We start from the raw sequence: 27,761 nt of genomic DNA on the forward strand, positions 1-27,761 counted from the left end.
GCCACAGATTCACTTATTAATCTGAAAAGGTATAATAAGTGATTTAAATTATATTTCCTGTTTTTACTCTTTTCAGACACCTACTTGTAAAGAGAAGGCTCTTTTGTGCTAATACAAAGTAGTGGTTCATTTTCCTGGTTATTGATTCATCATCCCAGCATTAATGTTTGGGTGAATATTTGATTATGTTGTGTCTCCTCCAGTAGACTGTAAGCTCTATGAGAGCAAGGGCCAGGTCTGCTTGCTCACCATTGCATCTTCAATATATAGCGTAATGCCAGCATGGTCAAAGCTCAATAAATAATTGAATGTTCAATAAATGAATGATGAATGATTGGGATTAAAGACCTATTCAGCATTCACTGATGAGTGTACACGTTATATGTATAATCCTGTGGGTGCTAGTAACTACTTTGGTTCTCAGTGAATCCATGTGTTTTATTAGGGGAATGTGGACTGGATCCCAGTGAAAGAAGCATTTCCTATAGACTTGTGGGCTTTGGAAGTCATTTATATTTTAGTTTTCCCATTTTATAGACGAATCCAACAATCCTGGGATCAAAATGATTCAGTGAGTAGGTGACTGTCAGGATAAACTGTCTGACATCCAAGCCAGGGTTTTTCCTACTGTACCTTACCATTCCCTTGAATCATTGTCAAGAGTATATGTTTATTTAATCAGTTTGCCCACAGTATAGGCAAAAAGAGAAGACTGAAATTCTTCAGTTGAAGGTGATTACTTTGTTTTTCTACTCTGCTAGTTTTGCTTTGTGACTAGCCTTGTGAACATCTTCATAAAAACGTCTTAAAACAACAACTACAAAAAGATCTGGGAGTCCAATAATTTCATTTCCTGGTATAAGACTATTGCCAGAGAATTATTAAAATTTTATTCTGAGAGAAACTCCATCTGATTAAGTAGTGGAAACAGACTTAGCAAGTTTGAACAGTCATATACAGTGTGGTTTTACCAATTGTTGATAGGAAAAGTAGGTCATCAGTTATAGAGAGTATTTTGAAACACATCCATCATTAATTTTTTAAGTGAGATTGCTGTGTCAGTCATGTCTGTAAAAGTCTGCAGTTGGTATGAGAACTCTTGGGATTAATTTGGCTCTTTGAAGAGAGAGGCGGAGTTCAGCTTCTGAGTCTACTAGTCTCCTGTGGTGCACTTTAGGGAGATGACTGCAGCCTCGGACGAATTTATACCGTTGCACAGTGTTCTCTGGGCAGATAGTGCCTGCCTCTGTCTCTGTGAGGGAGGGTTCTTCAGTCCTTTTCAAAGCTCCAGGGATGGGTGGAGGTGGTTTTGTTTATAAAGATGCTGGTAATAAGCAGAAAATTGGGAGAGGAAGGATTGTAAACACATCATCCTTGTACATTATCTTGGGGAAAATTTATTCTTACTTGATAGTGTAATAAAAATATTACTTCTGTCAAGAGATGACTCCTCAAGCCTTATAATTTCATGTTTTAGTAACTGCAAAATTTCTGTAATGTCATTCTTATTTATTATATTTTGCGTGAGTTACAGGCCCCATTAGTGCATCTTTTAGTGATAAAGGATCTCTCTTTAATACAAGTGTAAAAGAGTTAATTTGAAGATTTCTACATTTTTTTTGTATTTAGGATCTTTATGTTGCTATTTTGCTGTGCCTATGCTTATTTCATTTTTAAAAAATTTTAGCTTTATTAAGGTATTTAAAGTGTATACCGTGGTGATTTGATTTATGTATATAGCTCATTTCATTTCTTGTCAGACTTCATTTTTTAGCAGTCATTTTCATAGCTGCACATTCTACTCTAAGTCATTAGTCAGTGTTTATGTTGACGGTAGGTGTTCTCCAACTTTTCTCCCAAGTTCCTAAAATGAGTATAAAATTGTAAAATGTAAAAGTTGGGGTTTTCTTCTTAGAAAACTTTAAAAAGTATAAATGTCTTCATTATACCTTGCCTTTTAGAAATTAACATTGATGTGTGTGTGTGTGTGTGTGTGTGTGTGTGTGTATTTCTAGAGTTTTATGCATGTCTTTTCATACAGTTGTTTTTTCATACAGTTGTTTTGGACAGTTGAGCACATAGCCTCTGGCTTAAGACTACGGGTTTTCAATCAGAAGTAAAGACTTGGCATACCTATTGTTCTCAGTATATTTGAATGCTGACAGCCAGCTTCTCTGTTCTGATTTTTGCGTGAGCAAAATGCAATTTCATATTTAAAAATTGCACAAACAGGCCTGGTGGAACTATGAGTTGTTGAGGCAGCACCCCCATGAAAGAGCTCTGAGTGGCACTCTTTCTTGGCTGATGTGGGAAAGCCAAATTGTATGTATGAAGAGGAGTTTATCATTGAAAAACTATGAAAGTTCAGAGGGTGGAAAGTTGAACTGGCCTGTACTTTGTGGTTCGAGGTCATGTGTCTCTCTCAGAAGTCCTTTAAGTTTGGGCAAGTCACAGCGTCTCTGGGCTGGAAATGAAGGGCCTGGAATTGATGAGTTTTGGAACCCTTTCCACTCCAGGCTTCTGTGAGGACTGAGCCTGGATGCTTTATGGTAGATCTTACTTGCATTTTCTCATCTTTTGTTCCTAGAAACATTTTTTTTAAATGGAATTGGGTTATTAAATTGAAACAAAGTACATTTGTAATTGTTCTGCATCATTTGGATTCTTACCTATTACCTGAATGAAAAGGGGGATGATACTATTTGGAAGACTATAATGAGTATGAATGTTTCCCCTTCTTTTTTTTTTTTAACGTCCCGTTTATTCTTACCATCCTTGGTATCATGATAAATTGAACCAACAGTAAGGCAGTTCAATACTTGCAGTCAGTTGTCTTAAGTATTTAGCAGTTTTTCTGGAAAAAACATTTTTCCCTTATATACCTCAATGTCATTAATGGAGTGCAAATCCTTTTCAGCCACAGCTGTTATGTATGAGGTCTGTCGTGTGTCTGATTTTTCTGCTGTGTTTTGTGTTTTATATCATGTGGTCGTTTTTCTTCCTTGTAAAACAACTTCTATCAAAGTAGGTAAGCTAGGCATTTTTTTCCCTTGGAATGTCTGTTAAGGAAATGGATGCAATGAAAATGATTTGCTAAGGTGAACTCTTCAAATGTCACTGGTAGGTTTTGTTTAAGAAAATTCTAAAAAGCTCAGCCAACTCATATCCAGAAATGATGAATGTTGAATTTTTGTATTTAATTATAGTCCCTCCCATATTTGCTTTGGGTGTCTGCTCTTTGGTGAATGTGTATGCTATGTAGGCTTACATATTACATTTCCAACTTGTTAAAAGGAATTTTTCACTGTAGGGATTGCCATTTAAATAGCTGAGCTTAGCATATTTGTTGCCTCATTTGTTATTTTACTTGCCGTTTTCTATTAAATAACGCATCTGATCTCTTCTACATTAAAATGCGCCTGCCATAAAAACAGCAACTTAGAGGGAACATGTTCTTTCCCCACTGGGATATTCTGGAGTTCTGCAGTCCTGGCTAGGGAACATTCTCAGCCTAGTGATGCTCTGGAATGGTCTCAGCAAATGTTCTGAGCAGGATTTTGCTCCTAGTAGGGGTTTTCCTGTATGTGTTCCTAGCAGGATGTGTTTCCTTTCATATGAACCATAGACGTACATCTGCTGGGATCTTTAAACAGATACTTCTCAATAAACAAGGAAATGTCAAAATTGTGATCTTTTTTTTTTTATTAGATCGATGGAAGTTATCAGAATAGAGAAAAAGTGGTAACATTTACTCAGGTTTTTCGAGTGTATTTTATTTAGTGCCATTACAATATAAACACCCTGTCTTGTATACATTTTTTTCCTCCTCCTACCCAACACATTTCTTATGTATGACTTATGAATTAAATTTTCTGTGTATAACTTGACTTGCCAGTGCTGTAAGAAACATGCCTTTACACTCTCCTAGAGGTTGAGGATCATCAATTGAGTGTATTTTATTCTGAGAATGATTTTTTAGTGAGCTTCCCTCTGACACTTATAAAGTAAGTCCTTAAGCCATAGAGATAGACATGATTATTTATTCTTCTGAAATAACCGACCCTAGCCCTAATAGCTGAGCCTAATCCTGAATAGCCCAGCATAGCCCTAAGAGCCTAGTCTAGTCCGAAATAGCCAAGCCTAAGTTGAGCCCAGTCCCGAAGAAGGAGCCTAGCTCTGAAGGTCGACCTTATTTTTACAGCTTGTTCTTGGTTAAGATGTTCACCGTTTTTTGTTTCATAGATGAGCTGTTAGTATCATGAATGCCGGAATGTAAATTAGTACAGCTAATATGGAAGGAAAATAGTATGAAACTTCCTCAAAAAAAGTAAAAATAGAACTTCCATATGATCCAGCAATTCTATTTTATTTTTTAAAATATGGAACACTTCTCGAATTTGGGTGTCATCCTTGTGCAGGGGCCATGTTAATCTTCTCTATATTGTTCCAATTTTAGTATATGTGCTGCCAAAGTGAGCACCAGCAATTCTACTTTTGGGTATTTGTCCAAAAGTAACAAAATCACCATCTTGAAAAGATATCTGCATCCACATGTTCATTGCAGCATTATTTTACAATAGCCAAGATATGAAAACAACCTAAGTGCCCATTGATGAATGGGTAAAGAATGTGAGATATATAAAATAAAACAATGGAATATTATTTTCTATATATATAAAAGCCTAAGCGACCGGCTGACTGGTAGCTATGATGCGGACTGACCACGGGGGGCGGGGGGGTAGATGCTCAAATGCAGGAGCCTTCCCCTTGGTGGTCAGTATGCTGGCACGAGCCATTCCCCGCCTCTGTGGCAGTGCAGCAGGCACAGCAGGGTCGCGATGAGTGGGATTGAGCGCCCCAGGGCTCAAGCTCCTCCCCAGCCCTGTGCTGCTTCAGGCACTACTACATCCCCCGAGGGGTCCCGGATTGCGAGAGGGCCCAGGCCAGGCTGAGGGATCCCACTGGTGCATGAATCCGTGCACTGGGCCTCTAGTTCAGTATAAAAAAGAAGGAAATCCTACCATTTGTGACCACATGGATGGATCTTGAGGGCATTATGCTAAGTGAAATATGTCAGAGAAAGACAAATACTGTATGATATCACTTATATGTTGAATCTAAAACTTATAAAAAATAACTTGAACTTGTAGAAAAGAACAGATTGGTGGTAGTCAGAGGCATGGAGTGGGGGGTGGTGGTCAAATGGATGATAGTGGTCAAAACAACAGACTTCCGATGATAAGATTAATAAGTCCTGAGGATGTAATGTACAACATGGGGACTATGAAAAGGTTACATTTTAAAAAAGAAATTTATTATGATAGTTGCTGGACAATCAAGACTTAACCCTTAATCCTCTGTCCTTCAGTATCACCTGGAAAATTGGGCTGGGGAAACTACTATTCATATTTCTGAAATAGAGTTTTCAACTAAATTCCAGTGAGTGAATTCCATAGTTGAGCCTGTGCTCTCAACCTATCTTCACATTGTCTTTCAAAGACATACTAGTTTTTATAATGAAAATCAGTCTAGAATAATCCCAGTTTTACTGGAAATATGGGTAGGATGATAAATTGTATGTTATAAGGTCTTACATAAGGTTTGTAATTCCCACATTTTGTGGAGATTCAAAACTGCATTGCATTTTCTCCTATCTAAAGTCAATATATTTTGACACTTGGTAAATATTTGATTTGCTTAATGAATGACTTATGACTACATCGTCTCCTTTAATACTGTGATGATCCTCCAAATGCAAACAAAAGGTCCTACAAAGTTTTAGGAATTTGTACTTGAAAGACATAAGTAGGCAACTTCTCCAAGGTTGAACTCTGATAAGATATTTAAAATTGTACCAAGTATTACTATTTCCTTGGGCTTTTTATTTCAGGATTTTTTCATTTACTCTTTTTAATGTAATTGAGAATTAATTTATAAAATGCTTTGGTTTTGAGGGATACTTTAGTTGTGTGATTTGGGACAAGATATTTAATAAAAGAACTAAGTTTAATGGTATGACATTGTAATTTGGAAGTTTGTAGCTACACATTAACGTGATGAAACACTAATATCACTTGATAATGCAGGCAGCTGTCTTGTGAAGAAGGGAGTTTTTCTGTGTGAGATCCCAATTTTCCTTTGTTAGAGGAGAAATTTAAGTGTAGTGAATTCCATGCTGAGGTGAGAGAACAAAATATTTTGTAAAGGGTCCTTGAAAACTGATGCTGGTTCTCATATGTGAAAATTACGCTTTTGGCCCATAATCAGAGAATTGATTTGGCTTTTTTCCCCCTTGGGTAGAAAAATCTATTAGTGGGCTCTTAAGTAATAATTGCTAACATTTATCAGAGTCTGTGCTAGGAACTTTGCAGCTTTAAAAAAACCCACATCTTTTTTGAGATATACTTCACATACCACACCAGCCAGGCTATATGTCTGTTCTTGTTCTAATACCTCACTGTCTTGATTTCCATTGCTTTGTAGTGAGTTTTATAACCAGGAAGTATGAATCTTCCAAATTTGTTCTTCTCTTTCAAGGTTGTTTTGGCAACTGTTGGGTCCCTTGAAATTCCATATGAATCTTAGAATCAGTTCATGAAGAAGTCAGCTAGGTTTCTGATAGGGATTACATTGAGTATTGCCATTTTAATGTTAAGTCTTCTGGTCCATGAACATAAGCTGTCTTTACATTTAATTGTGTCTTCTTTAATTGCTTTCATTAGTGTTTCGTAATTTTTAGTACAGGCATACCTCAGATATTGCAGGTTCAGTTCTAGAATACTACAATAAAGCAAGTGTTATAATAAAGCGAGTTGTAGTCTTTTTGCTGGTGGAGGGACTTCATTTTAATTTGTAAAAACGCAACATCCGTGAGGCATTTTAAAGCCAACCATAATAAAATGGGGTATGCCTGTATACAAGTCTTTCACCTTCTTAGTTAGGTTTACTCCTGAGTATTCTATTCCTTTTGATATTACTGTGAATGTTTTCTTTTAAAAAAATTAATGTGAGAGAGAAGCATCAATTTATTGTTCCACTTATTTATGCATTCATTGATTGATTCTTGTATGTGCCCTGATTAGGGATTGAACCTGAAACCTTGGCATATCAGGATGACACTCTAACCAACTGAGCTATCCGGCTAGGGCAGCCGTGGGCAAACTACTGCCCGCGGGCCGGATCCGGCCCGTTTGAAATGAATAAAACTAAAAAAAAAAAAAAAAAAAAAAAAAAAAAAGACCGTACCCTTTTATGTAATGATGTTTACTTTGAATTTATATTATTTCACACAAACACTCCATCCATGCTTTTGTTCCGGCCCTCCGGTCCAGTTTAAGAACCCATTGTGGCCCTCGAGTCAAAAAGTTTGCCCACCCCTGGGCTAGGGTCTGGAATTGTTTTGTTAATTTCATTTTCAGATTATTTGTTATAAGTGTGCAGAAATACAGTTGATTCTTATATATAGGTCTCTTATCCTGTAACCTTGCTAATATTAATTCTAATAGTTTTTTAGTATATTCCTTAGGATATCTGTATGTAAGATCATGTCATTTGCATTTGGAGATAGTTTTACTTCTTCCTTTACAATCCGAGGGCCTTTTATTTGTTGTTGTTTCTTGTCTAATTACCCAGTCTAGAACCTGTAGTACATTGCTGGGTAGAAGTGGCAAAAGCAGACATCTTGCCTGGTTCTTGATCTTAGGGAGAAAGTATCTTATACCACTGGATATTGTTAGCTGTGTTTTTGTGTTTGTTTGTTTTTAATCAGTTTGAGGAAGTTTCCTTTTGTTCCTAGTTTGTTGAGTGTTTTTATCATCCAAGAGTGTTGGACTTTGTCAAACGCTTTTCTGTGTGAGACGATTATGTAATTTTTGTTTATTATTCGATTGATATATGTTACACTGATTTTCAGATGTTGACCCAACCTTGCATTCCTGGATAAGTCGCACTTGGTCATGTTGTATAATGCATTTTATGCTAGATTTGGTCTGCTAGTATTTTGTTGAGGATTTTTGCATTGATAATCATAAGAGATATTTGTCTAGGTTTTTTTTGGTCATGTCTTTGTCTGATTTTGGCATCAGAGTAATACTGGTCTCATAACATTAATCTGGAAGCATTTCCTCCTCTCCTATTCTTTGGAAAAATTTGTGAAGTATTGGTATTCTTTAAATGTTTGATAGACTTCGGTGGTGAAACCACCTGGACCTGGGTTTTGTCAGATGTTGTTTCTAATTCTCATTATAGATCAGGAAAATGAGGCTCAGAAAGTAAGTAAGTTACTAATAAATGGTAAAGCTAGAACTTGAATCTGGTTTACCTTATGTAAAGTTCTAGGGTGATAAGATATTGTGTAATTAGATATGTGTGTTTAACCATACAAGGTGCTTTAACATATTAATCTCTTGCTACACTCCTATCACCAAGTGCTTACCTCATGTAATGATCACTTCAACTTTATATGTATTGTACCCATTTTCAGATAGAGAATCTGACACGTAAAGAGATTCATTGACTTGCCCCACTGAACCATGGCCAGGAAGTAAATGGTACAGCTGTGCTTCTCACTCACAAGGCTGTCTGACTCTGGAGCCTGCCCTCTTAATCGCTTCTCTCTGTTATGTGGAGGAAAAGCAGCTGTGCCACATGTGGACAGCTGAGCCCAGATCAGGTTCAACCTTGGATGTGGATGGGCTCACACTGCTCTTCAGTCTCCACTTGGACCTGCCTGGCTCGGTCAGCACAGCACTGTGGAAGCACTGACTTTTCTCACTGTCTCTGCTCTGTAGCTGACACTCTAATCCATGGTTGTAGCAAAAGAACCGGTATATCATTCTGACTCCATGCGGTTAGGATGAAAATAAGTTGTCACTGTGTATAATATAGAAATGACTTTTAAAAGTATTTTAGTATGTAAGTTAGCCAGCAAATTTGGGTAATACCTTTCACTAACATGTTCAAAGCACTTCACATATTTATATTTATTTATGTTTATATTGCTGGTGAGATTAGATGATATCTAGTTTATTTGAGTGAAGAGGAAAGTTGTCTCTTATTTTTCAAGTTAGAGGCCTTCCTCAAATGTCCATTCACATTTAAAAGGGAAGCACAAAAAGTTGACCTCATGCCTCTGTGGGCTGAGGGGCTGGTTGAGTGGTGGACCTCACAGTGGGTGGTGAGGTCTGATCTCAGATAGAGCTGGTGGTATCTAGGCCTGGTAGCCAGTGTTTTGGGAGCCCCAGCAACAAGGGAGACTCCACTGTACAGAATCACATTGTCACTGTGACACCTGTTCATACCTGTGTTACCTGTCGACCTGCCCAGGGCATGCAGTCTGGCTTCCGCTGGAGTGGGTGCAGGGTAGTCCTGTGATTGTGCAGCATTGGAGAGGGTGATCTTGGTGTTGAGCTGCTTCTGATTTAGGCTTCAATTTTCTCTTCAGCCCCTCTCCCACATCCCTGTTTCTCTAGAGTGCTCTGGGGTTTCCATGGGCTTTGGTGTTCTTTTAATGTGCCTTTCCTCCTGAGACACGCAAGAGGACAGGGCATTCACACTTCAGTCAGTTACATGTATATAATAGCTTTCCATCTTTTAAGATTTTGTTGTCACATTTGCACTCTTCTTAGGCTCCATTCAGTGACCTTTCTCTTGTCCTTTGGTGTTTATACCTGCTTTTATTCTTTGACTGCCATTTTATTAGGGTTCCAGGAAGGAGTGGAGATAAATGCCATTTGTATTTCTTTTGTAAATTACCTCTTCATGTCCTTTGTGTAATTTTCTATTGGGATTTTCATGTTTTTAATTTGTAAAAACTTTGTGTATGAAGGATATTAACTCTTGACATATGGTGCAATCCTTAGTTCTATGTTAACTTACTGTTGAAACACTTGCTAGAAGGTACTGGTGGGATTTGAGCTTCTGCTAACTTGTGCAGATGGTTGTGTAGGGAAATGGATCCTGGAACCAGCTGGCGGTACATTGGCTTTTGTATGGATGTGCTTTTCTTGTGGTTTTCACCACCTCCTGGAAGCTCTTTATCTCTTCATGCTTGAGAATTATTCACACTGTTTCACAAATGAAGAACTCTGGCCAAGTGGAAGCAAATAATTTGCCTTCTCCTCTACCAAGTACTCTAAATGTATGGTCCTGGTAGTCAGCTGGAAAGGTCTGGCAACAGCTGGGATGAGGAACATGGGTGCTCAACTGCCTGCCAAGGGTCCGTTGCCTCAACCCAGCCACATGCCCCAGGCTTGGAGAGAGGCGACTTTTGCACATGCCTTGGAAGGTTAGAAAGAGGCTGGCAAAAATAAATTATCTCCCTTTGCATTTAGCAGTGGGCCCAGCGTCATGAGAAAGGGAATTAGAGGGAAGCAATTAGCAAAAGCCCACCATGTGTCCCTTTTGGCATGCGTGGACAGGTGTTAGCTCTCCTCTGTACCTGATGGGGTCAGAATGACTGGTTTTCAGCTGACCATGTTCCATTTCCACTTAGGTTTTCTCCAGGCCCCTTTTATCCTAGTCCATATGAGCAGAATGTTCTCCATTAGCAGGTAGGATAATTATATTGGTACAGTCAGGGAAACTCACCAGGTGGGGCCTGGTGATCTTGAAGCAGGAAGCTTTCAGTGCACATGTCTATCGGACTGCCTAGTGGAATTTGGAGTCTGAAATGACCCAGGAGGAAGCCCAGGAATAACACCCCTCCCCCAGGTGAATGATCAACTCTGATGTGAAAAACCATCCTGGTTCATTTCCCCTCCCTGAGGTTTTCCTTTCCGCTGTCCAACTGCTGCTGCTACAGTCATTCCAGGCCTTTCCAGGCCTGGTTTATTGTCACAGCTCTTAGCCCAGCACCTTGCTCTTAGCTTCTTCCTGCCTAAAATGCTAGAAGGCCACTGTCAGACTTGTTGTCATCCCAAACATTATTTTTTATCACATTACTCTCCATTTAAATCCTTGCTACTTTTTTTTCAGACCTGGCTTTTGACCTGTCAGTTGCCTTAGCCAGATTCCTGGTAGCACTCAGCACCAGGAGTTTGGTTCTGATTTGCTCTGATTATAATGCCTGTGTTGGAAGGCTCTTGAAGACAAGGGTGGTTGCTTATATTTCTTGAATTCTCCACTTCTCGTAGTTGGACTTGTGGAAACACTTGTGAGCGGGCAGAATTCTCAGACAGCAGAGTGCTGATGTCTGGGGGAAAATTACCTTGGCAGACTGAGGAAAAAGCCACAGTATCATATCTTTTTATGGGGGGGAGGAGTTCTTGAGCTCACATCTACTACATAACTTAACTTGGAGTTTTCTTATCTTTAAAAGGGGGAGAGAGTTGAATTTACTTATCTTTCAATTCCCACCCAGTCCTGAAAGGCTAATTTTTCTTCATTCCTTGTCTTGATCTTTTTCCTGAAATTAAACTGATGAGCAGTTTCTGGATCTTGAATTAGGAATTTTTCATTTCTTTGTAATTCTTTCCCTGACGCATTTTCAGTTTTCTATGGGTATGTGCTGCTAAGGGAAGTTTGGATTTGCCATTAGGCTGCTTTTTTAGGAGAGCAGACAAAATGCCACGCCATTCTGGTTTTGGGGTGTTTTTTTGTACTTGGAGTTTTTTGGTTTTTTTTTTGGTAAAAGTAAAGCTTTCAGTTGAGTGCATGACTTTAACATAATTTTTGTTCTTCTACAGACACGATGAGGCGAGTGGTACGACAGAGCAAGTTTCGGCATGTATTTGGACAAGCGGTAAAAAATGACCAGTGTTATGATGACATCCGGGTTTCTCGAGTGACCTGGGATAGTTCCTTTTGCGCTGTCAATCCCAGATTTGTTGCCATAATCATTGAAGCAAGTGGGGGAGGCGCGTTCCTTGTGCTCCCTTTGCACAAGGTAAGTAATCTGACTTTCCGTTCTGTTAAACACTGTAATAGAATGCCCAGACCATTAGACTCTGATGTAATTGAGGTTTCATTCCTTACAGTTTACAACCACGTCAGTTTTTCTCTAATAGAGAATCATTAAACAGAAAGGTGAACTCTGTTCTGGGTGTGCCCTCTCTGGATGAAAAAGATTATCATGATGATGCTGTGAGCTTGGGCAGGCAAGGAATTTTATGATTTGGTTAGTAGTCATCCATTTTTCACAAACATTTTTCCAAAAGGTGTAGTTTAAAAACAATCATTTTTTATATGGGCAGAAATTTGTAAGACTATCTTTTTTGTGTGTGAAGTCATGAGGACTGAGACTTTTGGTTTTTTTGAATGATAAATGAGATGAAAGCTCAAGAAAAGGTTCCCAGTGGTGCAGATTTCAAGTCTGGATAACAGTAAAGTTTCAGCATAGGATCTAAACAGTGTTAACAAATGGTAGAAATAAAGGATCTTCACTGAAAGTGATTTTGTGTGACCTTCTACATCAGTGGACTTCCCAGTACTCCCTACTCCAGTGGTTGGCAAACTGCGGCCCCTTGAGTGTGGCTCTTCCACAAAATACCACGTTCGGGCACGCACGTACAGTGTGATTGAAACTTCGTGGCCACACTCAAGGGGCCAAAGAGCCGCATGTGGCTCGCGAGCCGCAGTTTGCCGACCACTGCCCTGCTCCATCCAGAGAGTCATTTCCAATACAGAGAAGAAAGGAGATTTGTGATTTTCTGACTATTCTTGAATATTGTGGATGAAAATCTGTACTTGTTTTACAGGAAATCCCAGAATCACAAATAATTGGGAGGGTTTGGGGGTGGGGGTGGGGGGAGTTGTTGCTGTGTGAGAGAGAACCTGGAAAGAGTAATTTTCTAGTTAGCTTTTGTAGGAAAAAAAGTTGGTGAGTCCTGAGCTCTGATAAGGGCTCAGTGCTGGTGAGGATGCAGGTGTTGGGTCACGTTACAGCTGTTTCCACTCTGCTGAGAACAGTGGGTCCCCCTGAGTCTGAGCCATGCATACTAGGGGCCCGTCTCATCATTATGGACCATGTGATTCTGAAAGTGGTTACAATAAAGGGGTTTTCTGTCAAAGTATTGTTTCCCATATGGGTGTTTTTTCCTTAGGAAAAACTCTCACTGGGAAAACTTCCAATTCTCTTGTACTTTTCTCTCAGATGCTTATGACTAACTTGTTTTATTTTAACATCTGATTTTTACTTTAGTGACTGGATTGATGTGATATTACATAATAGGACCATTTCACTATAGAAATAGGGGACGGATGCCTTTGGGGAGCAAATTCGATATGTGTTTTCAAATGTATCTTATAATTGGCAGAGTCATTGATGATATTTTAAAGGAGAATTTTTCATTAAATTGAAATTTAATTTTCTACTTGGATGCTTTTATTTCTGTGGAGAACATTGCTGTTTATTGGCAAATAATACATGACAATCTTACAATTGTACTTAAACCTGATTTTGGGGTGGGAGTTTGAAATTAATGCCAGTTGCATTTGGTCTCCACAACTTTTTAGTTTATTTGTTCACCAAGAGCAAGGAGCATTGGGAAACCTGACTTTTTAGTGGTGGGTTTTTGGTGGCCAGCTAAGAAGACGTTTCAGCTTTGTCAGCCAAGATAAGGCACTGGAATACTATGATCTGTTTTGGAGTTGAGTTTTTAGTTTTATAATGTGGGCTGCTTTTGTTTAAAAGTGAAGAATAATCAAATTTGCACACATAACATGAAGTGCTGCTTGAAATCAAGATCATAGGAAATGATGCTCTGGGTGTGTATTGGGCTCCAGTATGTGTTGATAGCAGTCTGGGATTACTCTAAACATGAACTTGAGGAAATGGGCATTTTTTTTATTTTTCAATTAGGGGTATGATTTTTAATAATTATCTCAGAGAATTCTGGTAATGTTCGTCCGTCCGTGCCCCCCCGGCACGCACACACACACTTTTTTTTTTTTTTTGAATATATACAGGCAGACTGGTTTTGGTGATGCTGTCGGGGCTCTCGGTACATATTAATATTGAATATGCGTGTATCAATCTTAAGATGTATTGTGACACTTTCAGAAAGGCTCCCATTTAAAAACATGGTCTTCATTGAATTTCTCTTCAAAGCTAGTTAGTGTTAGCTGTAAATAGGGCTTATTATTGCAACCTCATGAGGCTTTTGTGGTTAGATTCTGGGAGAATCATGGTCTCTGTCTTGCAGGACTTAAAATAGAAAATGGAGAGAGTAGTAGGGACACATACATTAAAACACATACACAGCAAGAGGTAAGTTTAGGCATGAATGCATGTTTATTTTAGCTGGTTTATGAGGTTTTTGTTAGGAAGGTTTTATTAGAGAAAGCGGGATTTTAAGAGGTCACTGTCAGAGGAATATGGAAAGTACCCAGCCCTGAGGTGGGGCGATTTAGGTTAACACGTGATTCAGGATCTCTTTTGTAATGTTTCCTTCAAGCTATGACATGCCATTCTGTCATGACTTTTTAAGGTGTGGCTTAGTATGCATTTTCTTATTCTTTGGTCTTTCAGAGGCTGAATAATAGCAGTCTTGCTGAACAGAAGTTGGCTTTGTGGTTTTGGCTATAGGGATTTTTCCCACCACAACTGCATAAACTGCCTTGTCCCAGTCCCCCGTGCACTCTACCACGTGGGCATGAACAAGTCTCTCCTGTGTGGAGTAGCTACACTCGTGATGTGGGACTGAGGCATTCCCATCCCCTTGTGAACCATGTGGGGCATTCAGACACATCGCACCATTTTGTGGTTAGGTGCACGTGCACCAGAATTTCAGATCACAATGAGCCTGTACATTCTAACTTCAGCAAATAAGGGTGAGGGGGGACTTGGTTAGAATTATATGCTCTTGCTCTAACATACACTTGGATGGAGGATGCAAATTGAAGGGCTCCTATCTTGCCTAATTGCTTTCTTCCTTCCTCCCTAGACTATTCTTACCTGCTAGTATTGGAGTGATGGCTAATTTCATCCTCCCTTTAACTGCCTTACAGAGCAGCTCTGCTCTGAGCCCTTACAGGATGGGTGTGGCCAGGTCTCTATTAATCTTTTGACTCTGTTAATCTCCTCTGTCCTTCTAGCTCCTCTGGTATAGTTGTATAATGCCTTATATACAGTTATGTACATTTCGGCCATTTATTTGAGGAACTGTGTGTGGGAATATCTGAGATCTTGCTATATTTATGTCTGTGAATTATCTTTTCATTTCATTTTGTGGTCTTTCTCAACTAGGGTTTTGTGAAAAAATTCAGCCCTACAGAAAATCATTTCAATGAATATTTTCTTAGTTCTCTCAAGGATGGGATATGGCTGTGCCTTCTAGATGCATAAGAAATAAATTAATTCATTACTTATAGTAGCTTCCTTAGGGCATTAGGACTTAATTCTCTCAGAACTTGTGTTGACAAGGGCTGTTTTGAGTGTTTTTCTGCCATATTTATTGAGGAAGAAATCTTGATTTATTTCAGTCAGTATTCTGATTGTTCAGTGTCCAACTCACTTGTTACCTCTTAATTTGTTGAGACAGTGGAAATCATTCTTTGGGTTCTCTTAGCTGCTTGCCCATGCTATTAGTACTACAGACTTCATTGTCACATTGTATTATAATTATTTTCTTCCTTCTTAACAGATAAGGGGAGGGCAGTTAGAATGATATGCTCTTGATCCCCTGACATTCACTGGGATGGAGGATGCAAACTGGATGGCTGTTTGAATGGTAGCTCTTGATAACAGGTTCTCCAAAGTCTTGCGTTACACTATTGTGGTAGTGGCCTCCAATGATTCTTACCTCCTTGTGTTCATGCCCTGTGTGGTGCCCTCCTACATTAAATAGGGCTGACTGTATAACCATGAAGATATGGTGCAGTTGGTGGAGTGTGACTCTGAGGCTAGGTCATAAAGCATCTTGGCTCCACTTTATCTCTTTTGGAGCCTCCACGTTCCAAGCAGTTCTGTGGAGAGGTCCATGGGACTTCTCACCAGTAGCCAGCACCAACTTAACAAACATGTGAGTGAACCATCTTAAAAATGGATCCTGCATCCCTGGCTGACACCTTGACTCATGAGAATCCAGAGCCAGATTACCCAGATAACTGCTGCTTTTCAACTCCTGACCCTCAGAAACTGTGAGATACTAAATGTTTATTGCTTTAAGTAGCTGAGTTTGAGAGTTAAGCAGCAATTGATAACTCATACATGTATTCTCAGAATATGGTGCTTGATTCATAATGTGAGGCCACATAATACATAAATGAGTACTTCACAAGACCCAAAAGGCCGTTTCATAGTTTTAAGCATTCCATTAAAAAAAAACCCTCTGTGTGTGTGTGTGTGTGTGTGTGTGTGTGTGTGTATAATTCTTAAATAAATCTTATGAGTAATTGGGAGATGCTGTACAGAAGCAAGAGAAAGTTATGTTATATGGCAAGATCCTTATGTTTCATGATACTGTCATATGACCTAAAAAATATGTTGTAAGGTCATACTATCTTATACATAACTTCAAATTATGTTATTGGTTTTCAGGAATGTTAACATTGATGGTGGGTCTAAAGGTGATTTTTATTTTCTTTATAATATCTGTACAAAATGTTTTACAATGAACTTATTACATGTAAAGATGATTTTTAAAAGTATTATCAGTAATACTACCAGAGCATATAAAGAGCTAATTGTGTAAGTTTTAGTGAAATCTAAAACTGTACTTTAAAAAAATCACATTCATTCATTCACATACTCATTCCTTAGAAATCACATTTATTCATTCATTCACGTACTCATTCCTTAGACATTTGAGCACCTGCTCTGTGCCATGACCTGTGTTGGGTTCTTGCTCTTAAGTTTTAATAACAATTGACCTTGATCTTTTCAATGGGGAGCTTTGTGTGTGTATGAAATGCTCTCACACAGCAATGAGAGATGAATTCCAACTGAGGCTCAGAAGTCAAGGAAGTCATCACAGAATATTCCATTAGAATTCAGGTTTTCCTGTGTGTAGGAGCTAGAGATGAAACAGAAGAGGAGCCCAGCCAATTCCCTAAACTGAGGTACAAGAGATGCTCTGGGTCGGCAAAGAATGAAGTGGGAGCCACATTCTTCCCTCAGATTCCTGGGTCTCTGGGAATTTAGATAGACTTTTCTAGTATTGGAGAAATTGGGATATTTGATTGGAGGGTGATTAAGAGAAGCTGAAGGATAGCTGCTTTTAAGAAATATATATATTTTATTCAGAGAGGAAGGTAGAGGGAGAGAGAGATAGAAACATTAATGATGAGAATCATTGATTGGCTGCCTCCTGCACACCCCACACTGGGAATCGAGCCCGCAACCTGGGCATGTGTCCTGACCAGGACTGGAACCATGGCCTCCTGGTTCATAGGTTGTCACTCAATCACTGAGCTGTGCCAGCCAGGCTGAAGGATAGCTTTTTGATAGAAAATCACATTTCTTGGTTCCCCCCGCCCCATTGTAAATAGTGCAAAATTGGTCTTTTCCGTAATCGTTTTATGGAGGAGAACCAGAATAAGCACTGTTCTACATTTTTTGGATTATTGTTATAACTGTAACAACATTGCATGTTTCCTCCATATCAGCTTCAGGAAAAGGCAGTAACTTTATGTCATAGTCTTAAAAACGAGACTCCAAAATGACATCAGAATATGCTTAGAGGGTCCCCCACCTAAATGGAGTCTCAGTTTCTGCACATTGTAGAACTGCTGTCATAACTGTTCATTTGCAGAAATTGAAACTCAGATTGAGTGATTGCCCAGAGCTGTGAGTCTTTCATGAATTAGAATTTAGGTCTCGGAATCTTTGTTTGATTTATACATGTATATTTTTTATTAATATTTTCCCCCTACTGAGTGTGAAAGATTTTGGGGGTGGAGCGGTAGGTATAGAAACTGCAGTCTAATTGACACTTAATTCTTTGCATCTTTCTCTGGGATTAGGGACTTAATCACAAAAACACTGGCTCGTCAGGGCTTTGATTCTTTCAGCTCAGAAAATTGTCTTAAGGCTTGTCTATACCATGTCTTGTGCAGAAACAGCGGCAATGAATGATGAAATCGCAGCAGTTCACATTTTTGAGGTTTTAAGTGCCAGGCGCCGTGCTGATAGGTGCCTTCTTTCTTGGACTAATTCAAAAGAAATAGCAGCCTCCCGATGGTGCTTTTACCCAGCACCTGCTGGATTTGCATTGGCTGCATCCCCCCCTTACTGTACACTGCTGACAGGCAATTTCCATTCCCACAATTAGCGGCGCTCCATTTGGACAAGGGTAGCAATGCCAGGAGCCCTATGTACAGATGTGGACTTTGGGCCCATGGTGGCTTTGGTGTTATGGGCAGGGGTTCATTGTCAGTGTCCTGGAATGCACGTTCACTGTCTCCTGAAATAGACACTGATGCCCTGAGCACCTTAAACTGTCAGTTGTATGGGCCCTGAAAGGCTGGGAGGCCGGGTGAGTGTGTGTGTGTAGGGGGTTGGGGGGAAGGTTGGAGGAGGCAGGGGGAAGGCACCAGGTGCAGAACAATGACTTCCAAATTATGTCACGAGCTGCCAGCCACACGAGCGAGCGAACCCTACACGGTCTCATTATCACATGAAGTGCCACAGAAGGGCCTTTTCATTTTCTCCCAGTGACTCCGTTTTCCATAGTCTTGCTGTGGAGGGTGGGGTGAGATGGGGGACACTCTACTCAACCTCAGTTAACAATGGTGCACAAAGTCCTGGCAGAAGGAACCTCACAATGTACCCTGGGGCTATTTTTGATTACAGTGAGTGACTGTGACTCAGAGTGTGCCCTGGCAGATGACAGGCTCCCACCCCCCTCCTCTCCTCCCCCCCCCCCGGAGATGAGCAGGCTGCCTGTCCTTTGTGTGTTTCCTTGGCCAGCCTCTCGAACTGCTGCAGTTCACTGATATGTCCACAGCAGCCGGCCCACAGGCTTGACAGGGCTCTGACAGTGGTTTTTACCATATATGGCCATCAGAGCTCTGGGGCTGTCAGCTGGCCAGGATAATTTCCTTCCTTTGCTTTGATTGGCTGCACAGAGGCTCAGAGAATGGTGGGATCTGGGAGTGTGTGGTGAAGGGAAGCCACTGAGTCAAGTGCAAAGAACGTTTAACTCTTTCCTGTTTTTTTGGAGCCTGAGTCTGTGCAGAGCACAAGACAAGTGCTGCCGGCAGAAGCCCTCAGTGCATAAATATGATGGCCCAAGCCTGGGAAAGCAGCGAAGAAAAGGTTCTTGAATGCAGATTACTCTGAAATAGACTCAGGTTTAATGGACACATTTCTGCAGTCCGGATTTGTCCAGAAGCCAGTATAACCATAGGTAGTAAATGTTCTGTTCTTACCAAGTTGAATATCGGTGCTGGTTAGGGGTGCGACCTGAGTTGAGTGCAGGGAAGGCTGAGCTGGGAGGACCAGTGATGGAGCACGTGTTGGCACTCTCAGAGGAGTGGTGACTTGGGTTTCTTTTCTGGCTGAACTTTAAGTCATGAGTAAATGATACAGGCTACTGAATTGGGTCTCTACTCCTGTCCTCCTGCTTATTTACAGCCACTGCAAGATGGGAACTGCCTCAGCCGTGAAGCCCAAGGCATTTACCTAAAGTAGTAGTAATTTTTTTCTGCTTTTCATCCCCACTTCAAGGAGGGTGGGTTTTTATTCTGAGGCCTGTGGGCAAACCAGTGTAGAACTGGCATTGGAAGGGGGAGCCCTGGAGTCCATCATTCTCAGAGGGTCCCAGGGGAGATGATCCCCAGTGTCATTTGCTCAGTACAAGGGGTGAGGCAACCAGTTACTCTCCTTTCTAATTTGACACTGGATGCTTTGGTTTAATTTCCTATATTTGTACTTACATCAATAGTTCTTTTGCTTTGAAGCTGAATTTTATTTTGACTTGGTTCTTCTACCTCATCTTGGGTTTCTAGATTTTGTTTGTTCTCAGACCAGAAGTATCATATGAAATTACTTGTCTGCAATGATGAGGTTTTCACTTCATAAATTTTTTTGTTAAGTCAGGAAGTTAGAGAATATAGCTTCTCTGGTCACCATTGGGAATTTAGGCATGGTTAAGGAGATGTTAATTAACTTTTCCACTTTTTTGATTTCTGATAATAAAATATCCATCGTTTTAGAGTAACTTCTCTCAGGTTTTTACAACTGAGACAGTTGTAAAGAGGACACTTGATGGCAAAATGATTTGCTTGTCATTTCACTGTGCCCATAAAGACCTTTTTTTTTTTTTACTCACAGGCAGGCGTGGTCTCTGCAGACCCACACTGCCCCTCCCTGGCAGCTTTAGTGCTTAGCTTACCTTACAGGACTGGGTAATCTCATCTGTGTTTTATTTCAGAGCACCTTCTCTTAGGTTGATGTTTCTGGTTCATTTAAAGTAAAACCTCCTCAGAATGTTTTATTCCTGGGCTATGAGCTGTCACCTTCAGAGACCAGCCTGTCAACAAGTCATATATTGCGTGCGCCAGCCCTTATGGTCTGCTGCAGAAGCCCCGGTTTCGTCTGGGCTACTTCTCCCCTGTCTTGGGACCACAGTCACTATAGCTCCTCCCTGTGGGGCAACAGGGCATTAAGAGTTTTCAACAGAACACGTATCCACATAAATAATACTGTTACAAGAAAAAGGAAGTTGAATAAAAAGGAAAACCCACTTCAATAGACATCCTTTTTTGACTCCTTTGAACTTTGCACATTGTGAATGGAGCCCTTATGCCTGGGCTGGAAACTTTTCCTGTATTTCCGAGCACATGTTTGACTTACCATTTTCCTTGCTGAGAGTTAAAAAATTCTTACTGTATTACTTCAAGGCCAGTAATGAGTTATTATCAATGCCTTTGAAAAGATCTTTTAATTTAGGGACATTATGATAAAGTTCTTGAAATTTGGGCACATGAAGTGATTTTGATTAGCATTTTTTCCTAAAACAAAAACTTTTATGATTATAAAGTGGGGATGAACAGTGGAAAGTCTTTATACCTTGTTCCTTGCATTAGGTTGGGGTAGGGCTTTTTAAGCCCTTACATCAGAGGGTGGTATAATCAATCTGTATAATGAGAACAAATTATAATAATCCTATATAATAAAAGGGTAATATGCAAATAGACCAAACGGCAGACCAACCAACCAATCAAAGCGTAATATGTTAATGATATGCTAAGGATGCTCAACCGCTCGCTATGACGTGCACTGACCACCAGGGGGCAGATGCTTGACCGGTAGGTTAGCTTGCTGCTGGGGTCTGGCCAATCGGAACTGAGTGAGATGGGCCGGACATGCCCTGGAGTTCTCCTGCGGTTCCTCCCCGGATCTGGCAACAGTGGGGTCCCTCAGCCTGGCCTGCGCTCTCTTGCAATCCGGGACCCCTCAGGGGATGTCGGAGAGCTGGTTTCAAGCCTGGTGAGCACTGCTGTGGCAGCACGAGCCTCTCCCGATCTGGACTGATTGGGCGCGAGCCACCCAGAGGGACCCCACCTGTGCACGAATTCGTGCACTGGGCCTCTAGTGGATTATAAAATGGCTGGATACTAAGATGACAGTAGATTAGAAGTTGGAAAAGTACTGGGAAGCTGCCTGTGCTGGACTAGATAAGGGAGACACTATAGAGAGCAACCAGAACCCAGCATCCTGGAAGAGCTTGGGATTCTGTGATTGAACTCCAGAATGTAAACTAGAAAGAAATCATATGTGGAATACCTTGAGCATCTTAAAAGGAATTACTTTATTTGACTGATAAAATTAATGTGTGTCACCTTTTATCACCATAGGAGTTTACTAGGTTTATGAAAACATGTTAGTTATGAGAAAGACTAAGCTTTCTGGATAGTGTTCTATGGCTTTAACAATATGTTACATTTTCAATGAACCAGTAATTATTAGGTTGATTTCCTTAGCACCAGTTTGGTAGCTTCTTCAACTTAATACTGCACAAGCTAAAGTGTGGATCGAAAACAATTATCATGTGAGGGGCCACTCTCAATATTAAGAAATAATTATTCTGGCCTGGCCGGTGTGGCTCAGTGGTTGAGCATTGACCTGTGAACCAGGAGATCATGGTTCGATTCCTGGTCCGGGCAAGCGCCTGGGCTGCATGCAGCTCAATCCCCAGTAAGGGGCATGCAGGAGGCAGCCGATCAGTGGTTCTCATTATATAATGCATAGATCATATCGGAAGCATCCCAATGGTAAATTTTGAGAATTTGATAATGTTACAATGTCTGCAGGTACATCTGTAATACACCATTAGTTTTTTTAAAAACCACATCATAGAGTGGAACTCCTTTATAGAACCGTATCTGTGAGATTTCTGTACATGTTTGTTAGTATATATTTAGAATGTGTTGATTGCGCAGTACTGGCCTTGGCATGTAGGATGAGCATACCTCTTAAGTATGAATCATTTGAAATGAGGTGTGAAAAATAAGACGTACTGTTAGGTGTAAGTGGAAGCAGTGGTTGTTTTCCATTGATATTGATGGCAATTATCCTTACAACTAGAATTATGAGAGTTAGTTGGATTTTGTATGTCTAAGGAGGAATGTTTTTGCAAAGTCGTTGAAATTTACACACATTCCTTCTTAGAGCAGTTGATCAAGTTATGTATTAACTGATGCTTAAATTTTTATTTAATTCACCACACCCCCTCCCCCTTTTAAAAAATAAAAAAGACCATTGATCGAAAGTGTTGCCTAACTCTGTAAGTTTAGTTGAAGCCTCAGTCTCCAGGAGCTGTGCTGAGTTTTATCTTGCCGCTTTGAAATGTTTGAGGACTTTCCCCAAACCTAAAGTAAATGATAGTGCTGGTGTCTAGGAGGTTTTCTGCCACTGTGAGGGTTGCTGGCTGGAACACGTCAAAGCCATCAGCCTCCGCTTGGGCCAGCCACATGGAAATTGTGTTGTCACACTTCTCTCTTGTGCCAGCTGTACACACACTTTGAAGGTGGAATTTTCCCTGGGGCTCATGTTGCTTGGCCCCTGGCAGGCCACTGGATCTTGTAGATAAAGTCTGTAAGCTAGTGCCCTGACCTATTTCACTAATGTCCCCGAATTTTGAATTGGACTCTGGGCCAAAGCCTGAAGGGAACTTGGTGTCCATTTTTTCCACTTGAGTTGACTTGCTGGTAATTCCCACCATTTGGAATTGTAGCTAAAGATGTACAATAAAAGGTCTATGGCATGTGATTAGGACTAGCAAGTAATTAATAAATAAAAAGCTTTGTTTAAAATGGGAGGTCTAAGTGGCTTACTGACAATTCTCAGCTAAATATTCCATTCCATGCTAGAAAAGTAGTGCTGTTCTGGATGATGCAACTGAGGAGACATATCCCTAATGAATCAGTGGACTCATTTGTTAGTAAATGAAATTATTTTATATATAAGCCTTGGAAAATTGATGGGTAGTTCTTAAAATAAATCACCATTTAGTAAAAAAAAAAAAAAAGGTACTTAAAAGCAGGCATTAAATTCTTGTAAATCTTCCTTCCAGCCTCCGCATTCATTTAAATTTGCTGTTCAGAGGTGCAGGTAAGCTGTGTATGTCACCATGACTTCCGTGGATGTGTTTGTGAATGGTCCTTCACAGTCTAGCAAATTAGACATGGATTCCTTGGTTTATTCACTGGATGATAAATGAGGATGTGTCATGGGTATGAATGAGAAATGCATTCTCATTTAGATCCTAGTGCAAAATGTCTTTCAGAAATGATGTGTTCTCATCTTTACCATATAAGGCCATTATTGTATGGTTTCCTTCAATTTCCGTGTCCTTGAGCTCTCAGCAGTTTATAATTGCCCAGCTCCACCCTTTTAGTGACATATACATATACTCATTGGGTGAACTATGTTGTGCTTTTTTTAAAAAAAAAATTATTTTGTTATGGATAAGAATGTGTGTTCTTGATTGTGTGTTGTGAACATACTGTATGTAAAATGATCAGTGTAGATTTAAAATGCCAATTTTCTCACACTTTCATCTTTTTTTCTGTTCCTTTATCACTATCAGACATTTAGTCAATTCCCTTTCTGTTGTGCTGGGATATGATGCTACTTTCCCTGTTTTTTTTATTGTAAGGATTTGTGATGATGTCACAACCAGAGGAAGCAGCTGTTTGTAGGATATTTTTTATTAACTCCTTGTTTCTGATAACCAGCTGCCAATAATTTCAGCATTACTTTAGTGCCTTTTTCATCTAAATTTTCTTTCCCTATAGAAATCTAGTGATATTTTAGATCTCTACTTTTTTACTTTCTCTGTACGCAGTTTCTTTATTTAGAAAAATGGGGATAATAAAGTTCCTATATCATAAAGGTACTTGTGAGAATAAAGATATAAGGGCTTTCAAACAGTTCCTAACATATAACATAAGCACTCTAAAAGTGTTAGTTGTTATTTGTTTTTGATAGAAAGGAGGGAAGGAAATGCGTGGTAGTTGCCCTTTAAATAACATTCAGATTCCGGGCTTAGAGCTTGTGTGCTATAGACTTGTAGGGGCTGAGTTGGGACGGCAGAAATGCTTAATATGCTCAAATGTCTTACTTACCTGACAAATACTGGTTATAGCTATTAACTGTTAGCCTGGGTTGCTTAATTTTAACCTAAAAAAGTCATTTAGTAAGCTTCTCAGTACGTAATTAAGAACAACTCTTAATAGCACTTCCAGATTCCAAAATTGTTTTATGTCTGAGCAAAAGCTCTTCTTAACCCAAATTGAAAAAAAATATGTGGTGTCCTTGGAAGTTCAGAATTCAGTACTTTGCCATCAGGGATGCCAGATGTGGTTGCTGGGGAGAGCCTAAGAGTGCAAAGACCCTGGGATAAAATAAAACAATTCAGATAGAAAAACTGTTTTCCTTGAGAGTAAAGATTTAAAAATGTAAGGTTAGCCTGACCAGTGTGGCTGAGTGGTTGTGCATCTACCTCTGAACCAGAAGGTCACAGTTCATTTCCCCGGTCAGGGCACATGCCTGGGTTGAGGCACCTTAGTCGAGGGTGTGGAGGAGGCAGCTGATCAATGATTCTTTCTCATCATTTATGTTACTCTCCCTCCCTCTTCCTTCCTCTCTGAAATCAATAAGAAATATATATATTTTAAAAAGTAAAGTTAGAAACAAGTGTTTCTCAACTTTATTCTATTACTATTTTTTAAAAATAGGATACAAATCAAACAAAAAATAAAATAATAGGGCATTCATGTGCTCACCCACAAGATTAAGCAGATGTTAAGATTTTGCCATGTTTGTTTCACATATCTTTTTTGAAAAACAATAAAGCATAACAGATGTAGCTAAGATACCATCCGCCTTTACTTCTTCCTCCTTCCCCAGAGGTAATTGTTTCCTTAAAGTTGCTATGTATCATACTTTGTACTTCTAATACATGTGTATATATCTAAACAGACTGTTATTTTGTGTCTGTTAAACTTTTATATGATACTTACTCCCATACCAAAGGACAGTGAAATTGCTTCTGTTTTCTTTTTTCCACGATTCCCATAGTGCTGCAGTTAGTATCCTTCTTGTGCAAAACATGGGGCTTTCCTCTCACAGACCACCTACAAGTGGGACTGCTGAGGGGTGGGCATCTTCACCTCCAGCTGTTTCCAGATTGCTCTCAAAAGAGGGTTGTAGTGGGATAGTCTCTCCTGTGATCAGTTTTTATGAGTTCCTCTTGCCCAGCACACTTGCCAGCACTTATATTAGACTTCCAAATTGTTGCCAGTTTTAATAGGTATAAAATGTTACCTTATTGTTTTAATTTGCTGTTCCCTGATGTTAGTGAGATGATATTTTCATATATCTATTGGCTTTTCAGGTTTCCTTCCCTGTGAATTCTCTGCTCATATCACTTGCGCATTATTCTGCCAGGTTGCTGTTGACTTTGTCAGGTCAATATGTTGCATATATGTATCTTCCCCCAGTCTGCAACTTTCTTTTCACTTGCTATGGTTTTTGAGAACAGCCCACACTGCTGAATTTGGGTTACTTTTTTATTTTTTAGGGAGTTTGCAATAATATTTATAAGTCTCATAGATTTACGTTTCTCCATATACTGTCCTTTGTATCTAGGTGTACATTACTTGTGTAACGAGCTCAGCAGTGCTCCTCTTATTTCTTTTCTAGGAACATTTGTTTGAATGTTTGGTAAAGTTCACCTGTGAAACCATCTGGGCCTAGTGATTCTTGGTATTTAGTGACTGCTTGATTTATGGGGCTGTGTGGAATGATACTTAACTGGTTCTTTTATGCTTATAGGTCTATTCAGGTTTTCTATTTATTGAAAAATTTTGATAAGTTAGATTTTTATCTAGGAGATTGCTTATTTCATCTGGACTTTTCAAATTTATTAGCAAATGTTATTCCTAGTATTTTTATATCATGTAAATTTCTACCAAATCATATCCCCTTTTTATATCTGGTATTTGTGCCTTTTGTCTTCCATATCTAATTTTGTTGATTCGGTTTATTATTTTCTTTTTGTTACTTTCTTCTCATAATTTTATGTTCTTTGGGTTTATTCTTACATCATTAATTTTCTCATATACTATGCATTTAAGGCTATAAATTTTTTCCTAAGATCTGTTTTAGCTATATCCCACAAGCTTTGATATGTTATTGAGAAGGGTTCCCAGACCCAATTTCTATGTGTGCATGTAGCCTTCTCCATACCAACAAATAATTCTCAGACACCAGCAGGGTGCTGGAGAATTCAACTCAATTCTGACACTGGCTTCCCAGAGATAGCATCACATTCCACAGGTTAAAGGTTCAGTCCCACAAGACTGAGTCCCTCCCCCAACACATACTTCAAGTGCTAGTCAAAGTCCAGGTTGTTACCTGTGCTTCTGACTCACAGTGATGTTCCAAGGGTTTGATTAATTCCCTAGAATGGCTCACAGAACTCAGGAAAACTCCTTTACTCACCAGGCTCCTGATTTATTACAAAGTTTATTGAAGGATATGATTCAACAGCCAGATGAAGAGATACATAGATGAGGTCCCCAACAAAGGCGCTTCTGTCGTTGTGGAGTGTGGGACATGGCGTAATGGCATGGGAAGTGCTCCCCAAAAGACCAACCAGCTGTCTTCCTACGTTTTTATGGAGGATTCGTAGTTAGATTGACTAAGTCATTGGCCTTTGGCGTTGAGCTCAATCTCCAGCTCCTCTCCCCTCTCCAGAGGTCAGGGAGTGGGACTGGAAGTTTCAAACCACTAATCACATGGTTGGTTCTCCTGACTGCTAGCTGCCACCCTTGGATGGGATCCAAAAGTCACCTCATTAGCATACAAAAGACATCTTTATCACTCTCAACACTTAGGAAATTTTAAGAGTTTTAGGAGCTGTGAACCAGGAACTGTAGAAGAAGATCAAATATCTTATAAATCACAATATGGCAGTCATATATTTATTGATCAGTTTAAACGTCTGTTGGCTTTTACAATTTTCTGTTTGAATTATTTAGTAAATTTAAAATTTTTTAGATGCATTGGAGATTTTTGGTTTATATTTTTCTGTTTTTAATTGTATTGCATTGTACTCAGAACATGCTCTACAGGATATTGATTCCCTGGTATTTTTTGAGATTTGCTTTGTGGTGTCCTAATACTGCCAAGAAGCCTGCCCCAGTCCCCAGTGTTGTGATGTCTTGCCATAACAAGAACAGCAGCAACAAAAGGGTTCAGTTTTGTGTGGCAGTGATTCCTTTTTGTTCACCAGCTGTTAAAGCTTGTAAGAACCTCAGCATGGACTAACGTTAACTTGTTTGAAAAAGGAAGTAGCTTTTGAACACCTGTT

The 27,761-nt window shown here is 39.7% G+C and overlaps 1 protein-coding gene and 1 non-coding gene across 2 annotated transcripts in view; one reads left to right on the top strand and one right to left on the bottom strand.

Moving 5' to 3' along the window:
- Nucleotides 1–4,373: 4,373 nt before the first annotated feature.
- Nucleotides 4,374–4,480, bottom strand: LOC111827845. Its single transcript, XR_002831578.1, has one exon. It is a non-coding gene; the product is annotated as a U6 spliceosomal RNA (small nuclear RNA).
- Nucleotides 4,481–11,684: 7,204 nt separating this feature from the next.
- CORO1C (coronin 1C) overlaps nucleotides 11,685–27,761 on the top strand; it is a 36,238-nt gene continuing 20,161 nt past the window's right edge. Inside the window, exon 1 of the mRNA XM_014463977.1 lies at nucleotides 11,685–11,884. Within this exon, the coding sequence (XP_014319463.1) occupies nucleotides 11,690–11,884 (195 nt within the window). The 5' untranslated portion in view covers nucleotides 11,685–11,689. The remainder of the gene's footprint in view (nucleotides 11,885–27,761) is intronic.

This window comes from Myotis lucifugus, unplaced genomic scaffold (genome assembly GCF_000147115.1).
Source record: "Myotis lucifugus unplaced genomic scaffold, Myoluc2.0 scaffold_229, whole genome shotgun sequence".
NCBI classification, from domain to species: Eukaryota; Metazoa; Chordata; class Mammalia; order Chiroptera; family Vespertilionidae; genus Myotis; species Myotis lucifugus.